The following is a 17,924-nucleotide window of genomic DNA, read 5'->3' on the forward strand; positions in this document are numbered from 1 at the left end:
CTCCCCTGGCCCAGAAAAAACATCTGCAAGAAATCATTCATCACATCTGCAATAACGGTTTAAAACTGCATAAAATAAGATGCACGGTTCTTATCTGTTGTTGTGTTTGAATGTTTGAATAAGTGTTCTTTAAATCTGTGATTAAGCTGTGTTGAAGACAAATTTCTGTTTTTGGTGAAGAACAAAGTTTTTATCTATCTGTCAGTACTCAGTGATCCGACTACAACACAGTTTAACCTCAGACAGTGAACTGACCTCAGAGTCTCCAGCTGACAGTTTGGACTCTCCAGTCCAGAACACAGAATCTTCACTGATGAATCCTCCAGTTTGTTGCCACTGAGGTCCAGATGTTCCAGATGGGAGGGGTCAGACTTCAGAGCTGAGGAGATCACCTCATAGTGACAATCAGAGAGTTGACATCGAGAAAGTCTGGAATGAGACAGACAGAAGACAGGACGCTATGAGAGAGGACACTGATACCCCTTTCACACGGACAAGCTCTCTCCTCCAAGGCCTGCAGATCACCGCAGCATTGAACAACTTTGTGTCATGGTGCTGGATTGTATGAGAAGCGATTTCTCGTTGAAAGAAAAAGAGAAAAAGACAATTCTTGAGTAAATTGATTTTTTTTTTTTTTTTTACTGAGTGTCAGAAGCCTTTCATTAATTTATCCTGAATTTTTTGTGCCTGCAGTATCATCCACCAGTCACAGCGAGTTTGTAGAAATGTGTAAACTTTTGGCTTTGATGTGTAATTTGTGAAGATTGGGCTTTGGGAGCAGAAAAGTTGGAGGGGATTTAAATCAACAGTCTCTCACACTCTGATGAGTAATTTAACTAGTTGCTTCAGGCCATTGTGAAACTGTTGTGATGCTTATAACGGTTCCTCACTTATAGTTTGGTTTTGGTAACTTATTTCATCTTGCAAGTGAGACCATGACTTCATGATGGTTTTTATAGCAGCACCAGCCGACCAGATATTGTGAGATCAGTCTATGAGCACACCATGTCCAGACTGTTCAACACACACATTCATCTGTGACTGTCCGATGTGACAGTTTTCCTTTTCCTACAACTATTTTGACTGTTTCTCGTATGATTTCAGAGTGACCACGCAGAGATGTGGAACATTCAGGACTCCTGCTGCAAAATTTGAAACATCGTTTCAGACAGTCTCGGACTGTGGCCGATTGCTTCCCAAGCGCATTTTGTAAAGTCACAATTTGCCGTCTGCCTTGTTGAATGGGGGAACAGCTGTGCGTGAAAGCGCAGATCGTGGCGGAGTGAGTTTGTCATTGTGAAAGGAGGTATGAGATATTGATCAGGACATGTGGACTCACTCAGCCTTTCTGCAGTTCCTCACAGCTGGGATCAGTCTCCGTCGTCCCTCCTTTGATGTGTTGTACTTCTTCAGGTCCAACTCCTCCAGGACCTGGTCTGACATCTGCAGCATGTAGGCCAGAGCTGAGCAGTGGATCTCAGAGAGTCTCTTCTCTGATCTGTTCTCTGACTTCAGGAACTCTTGGATCTCCTGATGTACTGAGAGGTCCTTCATCTCCGTCAGACAGTGGAAGATGTTGATGCTTCTGTCAGGAGACATTTTATCACTGTTGATCTCCTTCAGGTTCTGGATGACTCTCTGGATGGTTTCTGTACTGATCTCTGTGCGACCTAGCAGACCTTTTAAGAGTCTCTGGTTGGATTCCAGAGAGAGGCCATGAAGGAAGCGGACAAACAGGTCCAGGTGGCCGTTTGGACTTCTGACGGATTTTTCCACGACTTTCTGAAGGAAGATGTCCAAAGATGTGAAAGCATCATTCTTTCGGATGAAGGTCGTCAGCACGTCTGTCTTCCCACTGGTGAAGCAGTGGAACATGAAGACTGCAGCCAGAAACTCCTGAACAGTCACATGGACGAAGCTGTAGACGGCTTTCTGGAAGATCACAGACTCTCTTTTGAAGATCTGAGTACAGATTCCAGAGAACAGCGAGGCCTCAGTCACGTCCAGACCACACTGCTCCAGGTCTTCTTGGTAGAACAGGATGTATCCTTTCGCCAGATATTTAAAGGCCATCCTGCCCAGATTCAGAAGAAGCTCCCTGTCAGCCTCTGTCAGCTTCCGTAAACCCTTGGTAGGTCCTTCATGGTACTTGAGCTTCTTCCTGTGTGTCTGAACCAGCACAAAGTGGGAGTACATGTCAGTCAGGGTCTGGGGCAGCTCTCCTCTCTGCTCGCTGCTCAACATGTGCTCCAGAACTGTAGCAGTGATCCAGCAGAAGACTGGGATTCCACACATGATGTGGAGGCTCCTGGAGGTCTGGATGTGGGAGATGATTCTGCTGCTCAGCTCCTCATCACTCAGCCTCCTCCTGAAGTACTCCTCCTTCTGGGCGTCAGTGAAGCCTCGCACTTCTGTCAGTCTGTCCACATATGTTGGAGGGATCTGATGGGCCGCCGCCGGTCGGGAAGTGATCCAGACCCGAGCCGAGGGCAGCAGATCCCCCCGGATGAGGTTAGTGAGCAGCAGGCTGACTGAAGACTGCTGGGAGACGTCAAGCAGCCGCCGGCTGCTGCTGAAGTCCAGAGAAAGTCTGCTTTCATCCAGGCCGTCCAAGATGAAGAGCAGCTTGCAGACAGCCAGCTCCTCTGCCGTCAGCTTCTGGAGCGTGGGATGGAAAACAGCCAGCAGCGAGAGGAGACTGTACGACCGCTCTCCCAGCAGGTTCAGCTCCCTGAAGGAGAGCACCACCAGCACACTGACATCCTGGTTCTCCAGGCCCTCGGCCCAGTCCAGACTGAACTTGTGCACGGAGAAGGTTTTTCCACTGCCGGCCACGCCGTTGGTCAGAACCACTCGGATGTGTCTGAGCTGCTGGGCCGAGGCTTTGAAGATGTCCTGAACCCTGATGGCAGTGTGATGGAGGCTCTCCTTCCTGGAAGCTGTCTCCAGCTGCTTCAGCTCAGGTTCCCTCTGAAGCTCCTCACTGAGTCCCTCTGTGATGTGGAGCTCAGTGTAGATCCTGTTGAGGAGGCTTCCTCCTCCTGCTTCATCACTTCCTTCAGTCACACGTTCACATCTCCTCCTCAGACTCTTCTTATGTTCTTCTAAAAGCTGCTGCAGATCAACACCTGCTCAAAGACAACAACAACAATCAGACTGCACACAAACAACCAGCTTTCATGACTCCACAACACAACAAGTCCAGTGAAGACAAACCAGTCCCTCAGAGACACATGTCCACTCTTACTTGGTGCAGCGACGCTTCTGGATTTTTCTGGCTGCTCCTCACAGACATCACTGCTCTTCCTCTTTCTGTGGACACCAAGCAACATTTATTTTTCATCAACATCCTGCTGAATTTGGTAAACACTGTTGGTGTTAATCTTGGTGAAATGGCTACAATATGAAGGTGTTACTGGTGAAAAAGTTTTGAGTACTTGAGAAATGGAATTTGTGGTTGTGTACTTGTAGACTTTGTATCATTCTTTGTGCGTGCCCCTGGCAAGGCGCAAAGGTTGGTATCCTAGCTCCCCATTATTCTTAAGTGAAAACTTTGCTGTGCAGCTGGCCCTGCACCGTTTGGAGCAGCAGCACCATAAAAAGCATATTAAAAAGGGCGGAAAATTTGGACAGTGTGTTTTGACCTTTCACAGCATTCTGGCAAACTAATTCTGAGAAAATTCCCTAAAACCAGGCATTTTTCCCCATGTAAGCAGATGAGGGTCAACTGAAAAAAAATTAAATCATCCCCCAGGTGCCTTCTGTCAATTGTGGTTCACCCTCTGGTGGGAAGTTCTCTTCCACCGAGACCAGTGGTTTATATATATATATATATATATATATATATATATATATATATATATATATATATATATATATATATATATATATATATATATATTTATTTATTTATTTATTTATTTATTGAGTTCTCTTTGGGGAGGCTCGCTATCCCACACTTTGAAAATTCCTGCCCTACATGACATCCCCGGACCCCTCTCTCTCCCCACTCTCATTCACACACGTAGGGTTTTGTGAGGCGGGCTTGTCAGGTTGGGTGTGGTGGAGGGAGCCATCTAAGTGGCCTCAATCACTGCACCCTTTGGTGGGTCGCCTCTCAGTCTCAATTGCACTTAGTCATCTAACATGACCGAATACATACAACACACACACATCTGGGGGATTTGGCACGCCGTGTCGGGGGTGGGGCTGTTCAGGTAGATGGGACTGATCGTTTGGTCTACTGCCCCTCAATTTTAATCGCAAATAACATATACTGGTATATGTATATACAATGGGGGAAATAAGTATTGAACGCATTAACTGTTTTGTCATTACATTTATTTCCAAAGATGCAATTCATGTGACATTTCTTCCAGACACTGGTATTAACTCAAATAATCCACACATGAAAAGAAATCACAACATTCAAATCCATAAATAGTGATTATGTGGAATTAAGTGCAATAACACAGGAAAAAAGTATTGAACACACTATCTGAGACTCGTTTAATACTTTGTGGAGAAGCCTTTGTTTGCAATGACTGCTTCCAGACGCTTGTTGTATGTATGAACTAATCGCCCACACTGCTCAGGTGTGATTTTTGCCCATTCCTCCGCACAGATTGTCTTCAAATCCTGAATATTCTTTGGTGCCCTCTGGTGAACCCTTATCTTTAGTTCTTTCCACAAATGTTCGATCGGATTTAAGTCAGGTGATTGACTGGGCCATTCTAACACATTGATTTTCTTTTTTTTAAACCATTCGACAGTCAACTTTGCCGTGTGCTTCGGATCGTTGTCCTGTTGAAAGGTCCAGCCCCGTCTCATCTTCATCATCCTGGTGGATGGCAGGAGGTTCATCTCAAGAATTTGCCGATAGATGTTTCCATTCATTGCTCCTTCAATTATATGAAGTCTGCCAGTACCACGAGATGAGAAACAACCCCATGCCATGATGTTTCCACCACCAAACTTCACTGTTGGTATAGTGTTATTTGGGTGATGTGCAGTGCCATTTCTCCTCCAAACATGGTGTGTAGTATGACAGCCAAAAAGTTCAATTTTGGTCTCATCTGACCAGACAACATTCTCCCAGTATTCCACAGGCTTATCCAGATGCTGTTTAGCAAACTTTAGACGAGCTTCAACATGCCTTTTTTTGAGGAACGGAGTCTTGCGGGCTGAGCGTCCATAGAGGCCATGGCGGTGGAGTGCATTGCCTATCGTTTTCTCTGTAACACTTGTACCTGCTGCCTCCATGTCTTGCTGGAGTGCTTTCCGGGTGGTCCTTGGCTCTTTGAGAACTCTTCTGACCATCTTTCTGACTCCCTGGTCAGAAATCTTGCGAGGAGCTCCTGTGCGCGGCCTGTTGATGATAAGGTGATGCTTCTTCCACTTGCGGATAATGGCCCCAACGGTGCTTACTGGAATACTCAGATTCTTTGAGATAAGTCTGTAACCAGTTCCATTCTGATGCTGAGCAACAATCAGGCTGCGAAGGTCTTGAGAGAGCTCCTTGCTTTTACCCATCATGAGATGTGTCTTGTTTGACTACTTGGTGAAAAAACAACCTGTTTATAGGGCCATCAATTAGCACTAACCCAGCTGATGTTGGTTTGCACTTATAGGAAGTACAAAGACTAATTACTTTCAGATGTGAGATGGTATGGTGCCTTTCCTTGACAAACTATACAGCTTTCCCATGGTGTGTTCAATACTTTTTTCCTGTGTTATTGCACTTAATTCCACATAATCACTATTTATGGATTTGAATGTTGTGATTTCTTTTCATGTGTGGATTATTTGAGTTAATACCAGTGTCTGGAAGAAATGTCACATGAATTGCATCTTTGGAAATAAATGTAATGACAAAACAGTTAATGCGTTCAATACTTATTTCCCCCATTGTATACTATATATACATCAGTGGCGATTGCTCTAAGACTGCAAGGGAAGCTCAACTTCCCCTAAAATATCAAAAAATAAGTGGTCCCATATTTACTGTTGTGTGAACATTTCATTGACTAAATATGCGCTACAACACGTTCATCTTTTGTTCAGAATCGGCTACTTATCTCAAGTAATTGACTCGGCTTTTTTCTCACTCCTCCTCGCAGCGGCACGGCGCTTTAAACAGCCGGACGCTGAGCGACCATGCGGAAGCGAGAGTGGGTTGTTCTGCTGCAGTGAAACTGGACGCTCATTGGATAAAATACTGGGCTGGTCCCGCCCACGGACGCTCAGCGTCTCTGGGGGTCTATGGAGAATTGGGCTGGCCTGGACGCTGAGCTTCTGCGTGGTGATTGGATGATCTGTGTGAAGCTGGATTGACAGCGAAATGAGCAAATCAGCGATCTTGAAGTAAAAAAAATGCACCAAAGCGCTTCTGAAGTTTTTCATTCTGCTGTTCTGAGTTGATTTGGAGGCTTTGCTGATCCCTGGAGACTTTGTGTTTGTGAAAAACGACTAGTGTTGTGTTTGGAGACTCGTTTCGGTCACTCTGTGGTTTCTGTCCTCGACTAGCAGCTGTGGAGCTTCTCCCCTTCTCTCACACAGCCTCCAGCCTCCAGCAGCTCCAGCTGCTCGCTAGCTGCACACAACGGCAGACAATGTGAATGTTGTGGACCAGATTTTGGTGAAGCCATTTGATAGTCTTCCTTACGAAGAGAAAATTGGTGTTAAACTGCATAACAGATCAACTCCTAAGACTGAGCTGGTGCCGAAAGGTGGGGAAAAGTAACAGGTCCTTTCAGCTGTCCTGGTCTGACCAGGTGAGCTGCTGACTGAAGTGCTGTCACCAATAAAATGTCCTGCTGGCCATGCCTCTGGATGAAACCATCTCAGGGAGGTGTTGTCTGGTCACAAGTGGGCTTTGAGGATCTGTCTAACTTTGACAGGGCATACAAAAGGCATGAAAGCTAATAGAATTTACATACAAAAAACAGATTACACATATTACAGTGTATGCTGAAAATGAGCTTCCCCTCTTTGGAAGACCAGCAGCCGCCACTGATATACATATATACTACCGTATTGGCCCGAATATAAGACAATGTTTTTTTCCAGAAATTGCATCCTCAAAAGTGTGGTCATGTTATAATCGCGGACTTACGGCAGATGGTCAATACGCATCCGCTAGATGGAGCCAAAGTATCACTGACCAGAGAGTGGAGCGATGAAATGAGATCAAATGATCTGATGAAAAATGGCGGATCATCTGGAACAAAGGGGCTGAACGCTGGACAACTGAGCAAACAACAGAGGCGAAGTTATGATACCAACTTTAAACTGATGGTGATCAATGCAGCAGAGTCATCAAACTACTGCCAAGCTGCCAGGAGATCTGGTGTAGCAGAGCCTCGTTCTTATTGGAGAGCAGAGAAAAAACGCCAACAGATGCTAACACTATGAGAAAAGCTTTCCGTGGTCCCGAGAGCGACGCTTCAGAGAGACTGATAGAAGGGTGAGTGAATACGTCTCTGAAAGACGGAAAGACGGAATGTCCACCACCAGAGCCTGATTCAGCTGAAGGCACTGGAAAGTTATTTACATCATTTATGCAGTTTGGACCCCTTGAGGCTTCTTATTTGTTGGTTATTGTTTCTCATTTTGAGAGAGAGAATATATTTTTATTCAATACTGTAGTAATATTTTTTCATTTTATATCTCGTGAAATGTTATCTCAGTTGTGAGTTTTTGAGTTTATAAAAAAAAATGCTGAAGACAATAATAAACAACTTTTTTTATACATAAAAAAAAAGTTGTTTTATGAGTGACCTTATTGTCTTCAGCATTTTTTATTTTTCACAAAATGACCTTTGAAAAATAGGGGTCGTGTTATAATCGGAGTCGTGTTATATTCGGGCCAATACGGTATATATACTGTATACGTATATATATAAATGTGTATATATATATATATATATATATATATATATATATGGTTTAGGGAGCTGCTGGCTCCGGGGAGTGCATATTTGTCTGCAGTAGTGGGGGTTGGAGGGAGGGGTTGTGGGTGGTGTGGGGGCCTGGATGTGGGGTTCGGTGTTCCCTTGTCTTCTGGGGGGGTCTCCCACAGGACATGATGAATGGATGACGTGGGAATGTGAGTGTGTTTGGGTCAGGGTTGACTGGCTGTGTGACGTGGGTGTGTGTGCGTGCGTGTTGGGGGGGCTGGGCGGGGCTAGGGGGGAGGTAGGTGGGGGAGGATGGGAGGAGCGGGGAGGGGGTTGGGTGGAGGGGGGTGGGCTGGGGGGTGGAGGGCAGTGTAAATATCAGAGTAAATATCAATTATGTTCTGATTCCTACCAAAACACAGTCAATACACATTGGAAACGATGAAATAAATGTAAAACCAAAGCTTCTTACTTTGAGTCTGAAGGTCCAGGTTCACCACTGAAGACTGGAGGAGTCATTCTGGACCAGTCACTCTTCAGAGACAACCTGCTGGATCCTGAAGACTCTGCTGAGGGTCTGAGCTGCTGATTTCTACACACACACACACACACACACACACACACACACACACACACACACACGTTGTGTGCGGGCAGTCAGAAAGGTTAATAACATTGGAGGAGATCACAAACTCCCTGCGTGGCGCTTCCGCGTCCAGTGCGTTCACTCCCAACGGGAGCTCCTCCAATGGGGTGGCAGCTGGGCGGAGCCTTGGGGAGATGCTACATTCATGCTACATGCTAGTTTTCCAAGATCGCCAATCCTGGCTTTAATGATGTGTGTTCCATTCAGTGCCTGTCAGATGATCTGTTTTTGGTTTTTTGGGATCCCCTTGAAAAAGAGATGGTTCATCTCAAGGGGCTATCCTTAAATAAATAAACAAATAAATACATACATAAATAAATGAATATATAAATTTGGGTGTGTGTGCGTGCGTGTTGGGGGGGGGCTGGGCAGGGCTCGGGGGGAGGTAGGTGGGGGAGGTTGGGAGGAGCGGGGAGGGGGTTGGGTGGAGGGGGGTGGGCTGGGGGGTGGAAGGCAGTGTAAATATCAGAGTAAATATCAATTATGTTCTGATTCCTACCAAAACACAGTCAATACACATTGGAAACGATGAAATAAATGTAAAACCAAAGCTTCTTACTTTGAGTCTGAAGGTCCAGGTTCACCACTGAAGACTGGAGGAGTCATTCTGGACCAGTCACTCTTCAGAGACAACCTGCTGGATCCTGAAGACTCTGCTGAGGGTCTGAGCTGCTGATAGCTACACACACACACACACACACACACACACACACACTCACACACACACACACACACACACACACACTCACACACACACACACACACACACACACACACACACACACACACACACACACACACACACACACACACACACACACACACGTTTGTATCTATATCCTCGTGGGGACCTTCCATTTACTCTCATTCATGTCTAGCCCCTAACCCTGACCCTAACCCTAACCCACACCACAACAAAGCCTAACCCTAAAGAAATGTTTTTGCACTTTTACTTTTTTCAGTAACAACAACATGGTCAAGAAAACACTGTTTCTCCTACTTAGGACCGGAAAAAGGTCCCCACAAGGCACGTCGTTCCACGTTTTGCTATCCTTGTGGGGACATTTGGCCCCGACAAGGATAGAAATACAAGAACACACACACACACACACACTTCTCGAAGATTCAAATGCTTTTAAATATCTGGGCATATGGGTTTACCCAGAACCGACATTTAAACCACACATTGACTGTATAACCAAAAAGGTTTATGCATGTCTGGGTCAGCTCTATAGATCAAAAAATAGTCTTACAGAAAACATTAGAAAAAGAATTGTACAACAAGTAATTTTACCCATAATTGACTATGGAGATGTTATTTATCAAAATCCAGCCGAATCTGCTCTTAAGCCTTTGACGACTACAACACACTCTTTACATTTATACTGAAGTGTAGTTATTATACTCATCACTGTTAATGTATAACTTGCTTGATTGGTTACAGCCAAAAGAACGGAGACAATTCCTTTGGCTTAATTTTATTTTTAAATGTATTCATCATGATTTTCCATGCTACTTGAAACAGCATCTGATACCTTTTATGACAACCCATTCACTAAGAAATCTAATGCACCCTTTTTTCCGGGTGCCTCTCGTAAAAAGAGAGATGGGGAAGAAGGCATTTTGTTACAAAGCTCCAGCGGAGTGGAATAATTTACCTGTTGAGCTACGTTCATTAACATCATTGTACTCATTCAAATCGAGTCTGTACAGCTATCTTAATTCTACTTGTATGTGTTTTCTGTTAACTTACTATTCTTATCCTGAAGCGTGGACTTTCAGGGGATTGGGCAGGGACGGGTAAAGACAACTGTTGTGATGTATGGTGTCTAATGTGTCGGATGTTATGTGTATCTGCCATGTATTGTGACGATATGTTAAATGGTTAAAGCTAGGGTAGACGATGTTGTCCAAAAGCACTTTTAGTCATACTGAGTGAAATGCTCCTCGCCCCCTGGGAGAAGTCAATACATTATGTGGACGGAAAAAGGTGCGGAAAAAATCTGACAACTGTAGCGGCCAAAGGACAGTAAAAACTCCGACCAATCGTAAGACGCGGACCACTCTTCAGGAACCAATCAAATCCCTTCGCCGTTCTACCAGCCCCCTGCGCGTACATTTCAATGGCGTGCGCTGGCCCTGGTTCAGTGCGCGCATGCGTTGCCAAGGCGCTCTCGGCTCGCGTGAAAAATAGAAGGAAGCTGAGCGGGCGCACTGCGCTCCTATGCGCGTTGTGTGCGGGCAGTCAGAAAGGTTAATAACATTGGAGGAGATCACAAACTCCCTGCGTGGCGCTTCCGCGTCCAGAGTAAATATCAATTATGTTCTGATTCCTACCAAGACACAGTCAATACACATTGGAAACGATGAAATAAATGTAAAACCAAAGCTTCTTACTTTGAGTCTGAAGGTCCAGGTTCACCACTGAAGACTGGAGGAGTCATTCTGGACCAGTCACTCTTCAGAGACAACCTGCTGGATCCTGAAGACTCTGCTGAGGGTCTGAGCTGCTGATTTCTACACACACACACACACGAACACACACACACACACACACACACACACACACACACACACACACACACACACACACACACACACACACACACACACACACACACACGTTGTGTGCGGGCAGTCAGAAAGGTTAATAACATTGGAGGCGATCACAAACTCCCTGCGTGGCGCTTCCGCGTCCAGTGCGTTCGCTCCCAACGGGAGCTCCTCCAATGGGGTGGCAGCTGGGCGGAGCCTTGGGGAGATGCTACATTCATGCTACATGCTAGTTTTCCAAGATCGCCGATCCTGGCTTTAATGATGTGTGTTCCATTCAGTGCCTGTCAGATGATCTGTTTTTGGTTTTTTGGGATCCCCTTGAAAAAGAGATGGTTCATCTCAAGGGGCTATCCTTAAATAAATAAACAAATAAATAAATAAATAAATAAATAAATTTGGGTGTGTTGGGGGGGCTGAGCGGGGCTAGGTGGGGGGTAGGTGGGGGAGGTTGGGAGGAGCGGGGAGGGGGTTGGGTGGAGGGGGGTGGGCTGGGGGGTGGAGGGCAGTGTAAATATCAGAGTAAATATCAATTATGTTCTGATTCCTACCAAGACACAGTCAATACACATTGGAAACGATGAAATAAATGTAAAACCAAAGCTTCTTACTTTGACTCTGAAGGTCCAGGTTCACCACTGAAGACTGGAGGAGTCATTCTGGACCAGTCACTCTTCAGAGACAACCTGCTGGATCCTGAAGACTCTGCTGAGGGTCTGAGCTGCTGATTTCTACACACACACACACACGAACACACACACACACACACACACACACACACACACACACACACGAACACGAACACACACACACACACACACACACACACACACACACACACACACACACACACACACCACTCAGTGATTTATATTGAACAGATTCCAGCAGTTCAGACTCTCTGCTCTGGTTCTACACTGTTCATGCTAATGTGGTTCGATCAGTGTATTGGGTTGATGTGTTGCTGTAACTCTGACTATTACAATATAACGGTACCAAAACACAGCCAATACACACTGGAAATGATGAAAAAAAATCTAACTGAAGACTGGAGGAAGAAGACCTTTAGATCAGTCACTCTTCAGAGACAACCTGAGAGTGAAATCAGATGATTCAGAAACTGTGGGCAGTTTTAAGGTTCAGTAAGCTCATTTCAAAGAGATGAACGCTGACAAAGGTCAAAGGTCACACCCACACAGCCCAATGAGGAGTTAGACAGGAGGTCAGAATGTTGTGTTGTCTCATTGACAGATCAGGGAGGTTCCAACAGTTTACACACATTCATCAGACTCTGAGACAAACATGTCCAACCTGTAGAGGAACGCTGAGAGAACTTCCAGACATGACAGCAAACATTTCAACTGACTCTTTACTTTGAGGGAAACAAGAAGAAAGAACAGCAGCTGACGTCTCTGACCTGTCCTCACACTCTGATCCGTCCTCCTCTTCATCCACACCAGACATCTTCAGTCAGCTGAGAGAGAAAACAGCAGCAAGGATCAGGACACACACACACACACACAGACACACACACACACACACACACACACACACACACACACACACATACACACACACACACATACACACACACACACACACACACACACACACACACACACACACACACATACACACACACACACATACACACACACACACACATACACACACACACACACACACACACACACACACACACACACACACAAGGGGTGGGGAAAATTCGTGATTGTCAGGTGCATCACGATTCAGATGTGAACAAACCTGAATCCATTCATGAACACCCAAACTTTGACGGCTGACCGCCGTGCACCTCGCCATGAGATCAGATCAGATCCATTGAATTCAAATTCACATCATTTGACCTTTAGTTACTGAAGTAGCCCAGAAAACAGAGGCAGCGCCGCCAGCTGGGACTTGTATGGATCTTACACTGATACACTGAGGAAGTCAGGGTGGGCGTTTCTGGGCAGCTGGTGGTTGAATGCTATTGGTTTGTTTCCATTGGGGGCGGGGCTGAATCAAATCAAATCAAATCAAACTTTATTTGTATAGCACTTTTCATGATAATAAAAACAACGCAAAATGCTGAACAGTAAAAACAGTCATAAAAACAAAAGAATAAAAACTGCACCATCAATAAGTATACACCACACACACACACACACACACACACGCACGCACACACACAAACAGACATACACCCAATTTTTGCTCATAGAAAGGCAGAGGAGACATGGTGTGGCACTAAGCATCATGGGAAAACACCACCAGTGGGGCTGTCCACACCAGGAGAAGGTGAAGGTCATTAAAACTGGGGCCCCAGCACTCGACCCCTGAACCCGTCAGAACAAGGGGAACCCGCACACCGAGGTGTGGAGCCCCCCCAGGCCAGCCAGGACCAGAGGACCAGAGCGCAGTGACCCCAGCAGAGGACCAGGACCAACTCCCGATGTGAAGAACCCCCCTCAGGAAACACTGGAGTTAAAACAGCTAAAGACATAAAAAGACATGATGCAAAGTTAATAAAAAATAAGTAAGATAAGCTTATAAAATATAAAAGTAAAATAAATTAAAAGTACATAGTAAAAATAGAACGAATAAATAGGATAAGTATATTAAAAATTAAAATGACCTAAAATAAAAATGATGGAGATAAGAACTATAAAAGGTTAATTAAAAGCCTGATTAAAAAGGTGTGTTTTTAACCTCCCTTTAAAAATATCAACAGTCTCTGCGGTCCTGAGGTTCTCCGGCAGGCTGTTCCACAGGCGGGGGCCGTAGTGGCTAAAAGCCGCTTCACCATGGGTTTTGGTTCTAGCTTTAGGAACACACAATAAGGCACTGCCAGAGGACCTCAGGGCCGAGAGGGTCGATACGGTAAAAACAGATCAGCTAAGTAAAAAGTCTCTAAAAAGTTTTTACTTCTTCCTACTCCTTTTTTTTAGAACATTGCTGTTATGTTGTTGTTTTTCTTTTTTCTTTGATCTGCATTAACTTTCTTTTTATCTTTTTTTTTCTTTCTTCACTTTATACATGTTCGAAAAATAAATTCATTCATTCATTCATTCATTCAAGTAAGAAGGCGCAAGGCCATTAAGACATTTAGAAAATAATAAGAGAACTTTAAAATCGATCCTGAAGCGGACAGGGAGCCAATGCAGCGACTGTAAAACCGGTGTAATGTGGCTCCGCCCCCTGGTCCTCGTCAGCACGGCGGCTGAGTTTTGTAATAACTGGAGGTTTGAAATGTTCTTTTTGGGAAGACCAGAGAGCAAGGCATTACAGTAGTCTAATCTACAGGAGATAAAAGCTGCATTAGCGCCTCCTGCTGGCCTGAGAGAGAAATGGGCGACTCTGGCTTTATTCTTAAGATGATAAAATCCAATCTTAGTTATGTTTTTAATGTGTGGAATAAAATTTAGCTCAGAGTCAAAAATCACGCCCAGGTTCTTAACTGATTGTGCTGGTTTAAAATCTGATAATTTAGGTAAAATCTTCTCTCTCTGACCTTCAGGACCGATAACTAAAACCTCAGTCTTGTCCTGGTTGAGCTGTAGGAAATTCACTGCCATCCATGACTTGATGTCTGAAATACAGTTAAAAAGGGTTTCTATTGGCCCGGAGTCATCAGGAGACACGGCGATGTACAGCTGAGTGTCGTCAGCGTAACTGTGGAAACTGATGCCGTGTCTCCTGATGACGTCCCCAAGTGGAAGCATGTAGAGATTAAAAAGTATGGCACCTAAAATTGAACCTTGGGGAACCCCACATCTAATTTCAGGGGTTCCTGAGGAACAAGTATCCAAACTTACATAAAAACATCGATCTGTGAGATCAGAACTGAACCAGTTAAGAACAGTACCAGAGAGGCCCACCAGGTGACTCAATCTGTTTATTAAAATGTGGTGGTCTGCTGTGTCAAAGGCGGCACTCAAGTCCAGTAGAACCAACACTGTGAGTTTTTTCTTATCTAAATTCCACCTGATATCATTTAAAATCTTTAGGAGGGCATCTCGGTACTGTGGTTCACTCTAAAACCAGACTGATGTCTTTCTAAAATGTTATTGATCATTAAAAAGTCATTGACTTGGTTGAAAACCAGTCTTTCTAAAACTTCACTTAAAAATGGTAAGTTGGATACTGGTCTGTAGTTATTAAGAACATTGGGGTCTAAATTGCTCTTCTTCAGAAGGGGCTTCACCACCACCGTTTTAAAGGCAGTGGGGAAGACGCCCGTCTGAAGAGAGCTGTTCATGATATTTAAAATCTGTTTCTCAAGGAATCCATAAAGTGATTTAAAAAGTGGTGTGGGGATGGGTTCTAAAAGGCAGGTTGTTGATTTTACTTGGGAGAAAACTCGACCAAGAGTCCTCACATCAACCCGGTCAAAACTGTCCAGTGTTTCCTCAGACATGGACAACGGTTCAGCTGTGTTCACTGATAAAACCTGTTGGAGTAAGTGTTGATGATTTTATCAATACAGACAACAGTCAATCAGGTGAGTCCCCTGCTTCGCTTCCCAGATGTGACAGGAGCGGAGACAATCAATGCGGTGGCCTTTCCTTTCAGGTTTCATCCTGACGTCAGAGTAAATAGCTTTTAATGTCTCGGTGGATTTTTGGTATTATGTCATTTATGGTGTGATCATATTGAGGAGGGCGTGGCTGGTTACATGGACATGGATATTCAGTCCTGAATCACCTGTTGAACTGTGTTGTGAGGAGAGAGAAGCTGAGCGGGGTCACTGTTCTGTTTGAGGACGCCATTATGAGGAAGTTGCCTGATAAACACAGAGACAGATGGGAAGTGGAACACAGAGATGGAGCACAATCTGTCCGAAAAAACAGAGTGAAGCTGCGCACCATGTCTTACTAACACATGACTATAATAACTTAATATCCATGTCCATGTGACCCGCTACACCCTCCTCAATATGACTGTGGTGATGGGGGGGGGCTGAGCTGGAGTGCAGGGCGGAGAGGTGTGTGTGAAGGGATATTTTGGTTTCGCTGTGGGCGATTCCTGACTGTCCCTTCCACCTCCTCTCCAGGGCTTAAACAGCGACCCATGAGATCCACCAGAGGAGAAGCCACAGAGAAGAGTCTCAGGAGCAGACGTGGAGGAGACGGCGGTCTGCACGCTGTCAGGCTGACAGCTGTTTGTGCTTTTTGGTGTGTTTTGGGTTTTGTATTTTGAGTTGAACAAAAATCATGGACACACTAACCAGACTGGCGTCCTACCAGCAGCAGGACCCACAGACAGACAGCAGCCTGTCACAATGATCACACCGTCAACAATAAGAAACAAAACCCAAAACATGAGCACTGTCAGGCTCTCACCTTGATACAGCAGTAAAACACACCTCACAGTATATTCATGCTGCTCCAAGTAGCATCTCTTCATCACTTCTTACAGTTTTATTGTCCAGAACAGCAGCCAGTCATCCTCTGGAGTTTCAGACTTGATCACTGTCATGTGGCGACACTAATCAGTCTCTCTGGTGGTGAACTGGTGGATGGTGCGGTGGTCCAGAGATTAAATTTGATGCTCTATTTGAATCTTCATCACTCAAAAAACTTTAGAGAAAGCAATAAAACATTCTACACACACACACACACACACACACACACACACACACACACACAACTGTTTCTGGAAACTGCTTGAATGCAGGTTGTATTAAGATTAAACATGTAACTACCCAAAGAAAACCAACATAAAACATTTACAGAGCCAAAACACGCACGCACGCACGCGCACACGGACACACACACACACACACACACACACACACACACACAGCTGACACCTCACTGCCACGGCAGCGGAACAGGACAAACTGGATTTATCTAGTAAACATTTATATAACAGGGCGGAGTTTATGCGGGTCATATCAAGATCAAACTGCAAAAAGAAAAACCAGCAACAAATACAGACCCCCCCCCCCCCCGAAAAAAACGCTTTTAATCCGTTTTTCTACTTTCACTTTCATCAGTCTCCCGTTCTCAGTGAGAAAAAATAAATAAAGGAAACCAAACGTGACAAATTTAGAGCAAACGTGAAACAGAGAGTCAAATCGATCCCATCCGTCCAGTTTGAAGGTTTTTGAGAAGTCTGGAGACGCAGTGAAACATTGAGGCTGATTAAAACTCACTGGTTCTTCCTCACGGCGGAGCAGAGATCCCTGGAAACACAGAGCAGGTTTCACAGCGAGATGATGCAGTTAGAACGGAGGTTTATAGCAGAATAATAAGTGCGCAACGAGACAGCGCCCTTCTCTCCACAGAGAACAGGAATGTTTTGGGAGGAGACTCAGTTCTGCTGGACTGAGTCCAGAGCCTCAACAGCAGGTTGCCAGGTCTGACATGAAGTCAGCCTCACAGTTCAAAACTGACTCACTAAACCATGTTTAAAGCTATAGTGCGTAACTTCGGTCGCCCTCTAGCGGAACTCTGCGTTATTACAACAATAAAGCCGGCGCTTCCATATGACGTACGCTCGGGTGTCCCCAGTGCCCCCCCCCTCCCCTCCCCCCAATCTGCCACGGTGATTCCCGTTTCCACAGCGCAAATCACAGTTGGAAACGGTTTTTATTCTGCGTGAATAAGGACAGCTGGTGAAAAAAAAGATGGGATTCTTTCGAAGAGGTAATTATTGTTTTCTTTTTTTTGCCACAGAAATGTAAATAGCTTATTAAAACGGGAGACAAGGTGCCTGCTAATTTGTAACTGACAGGTTAGTGGATGAAAAGACCCAGTGGTAGTCAGCAGAAATCATTTGTTGTCCGTTGGTCTCCAGTAGCTTCTTGATGAAAAACGAAG

The 17,924-nt window shown here is 44.9% G+C and overlaps 1 protein-coding gene across 1 annotated transcript in view; it reads right to left on the reverse strand.

Moving 5' to 3' along the window:
• Nucleotides 1-17,408, reverse strand: part of LOC115381008 (NACHT, LRR and PYD domains-containing protein 12-like) — a 22,038-nt gene extending 4,630 nt beyond the window's left edge. The window contains exons 1-9 of the mRNA XM_030082370.1: nt 17,258-17,408; nt 12,515-12,571; nt 11,709-11,828; nt 10,942-11,061; nt 9,104-9,223; nt 8,371-8,490; nt 3,248-3,312; nt 1,340-3,128; nt 256-429 (exon numbers count right to left, since the gene is read on the reverse strand). Coding sequence (XP_029938230.1) covers nt 256-429; nt 1,340-3,128; nt 3,248-3,312; nt 8,371-8,490; nt 9,104-9,223; nt 10,942-11,061; nt 11,709-11,828; nt 12,515-12,561 — 2,555 coding nt within the window. The 5' untranslated portion in view covers nt 12,562-12,571; nt 17,258-17,408. The remainder of the gene's footprint in view (nt 1-255; nt 430-1,339; nt 3,129-3,247; nt 3,313-8,370; nt 8,491-9,103; nt 9,224-10,941; nt 11,062-11,708; nt 11,829-12,514; nt 12,572-17,257) is intronic.
• Nucleotides 17,409-17,924: the final 516 nt, after the last annotated feature.

This window comes from Salarias fasciatus, chromosome 3, assembly GCF_902148845.1.
Source record: "Salarias fasciatus chromosome 3, fSalaFa1.1, whole genome shotgun sequence".
NCBI lineage: Eukaryota > Metazoa > Chordata > Actinopteri > Blenniiformes > Blenniidae > Salarias > Salarias fasciatus.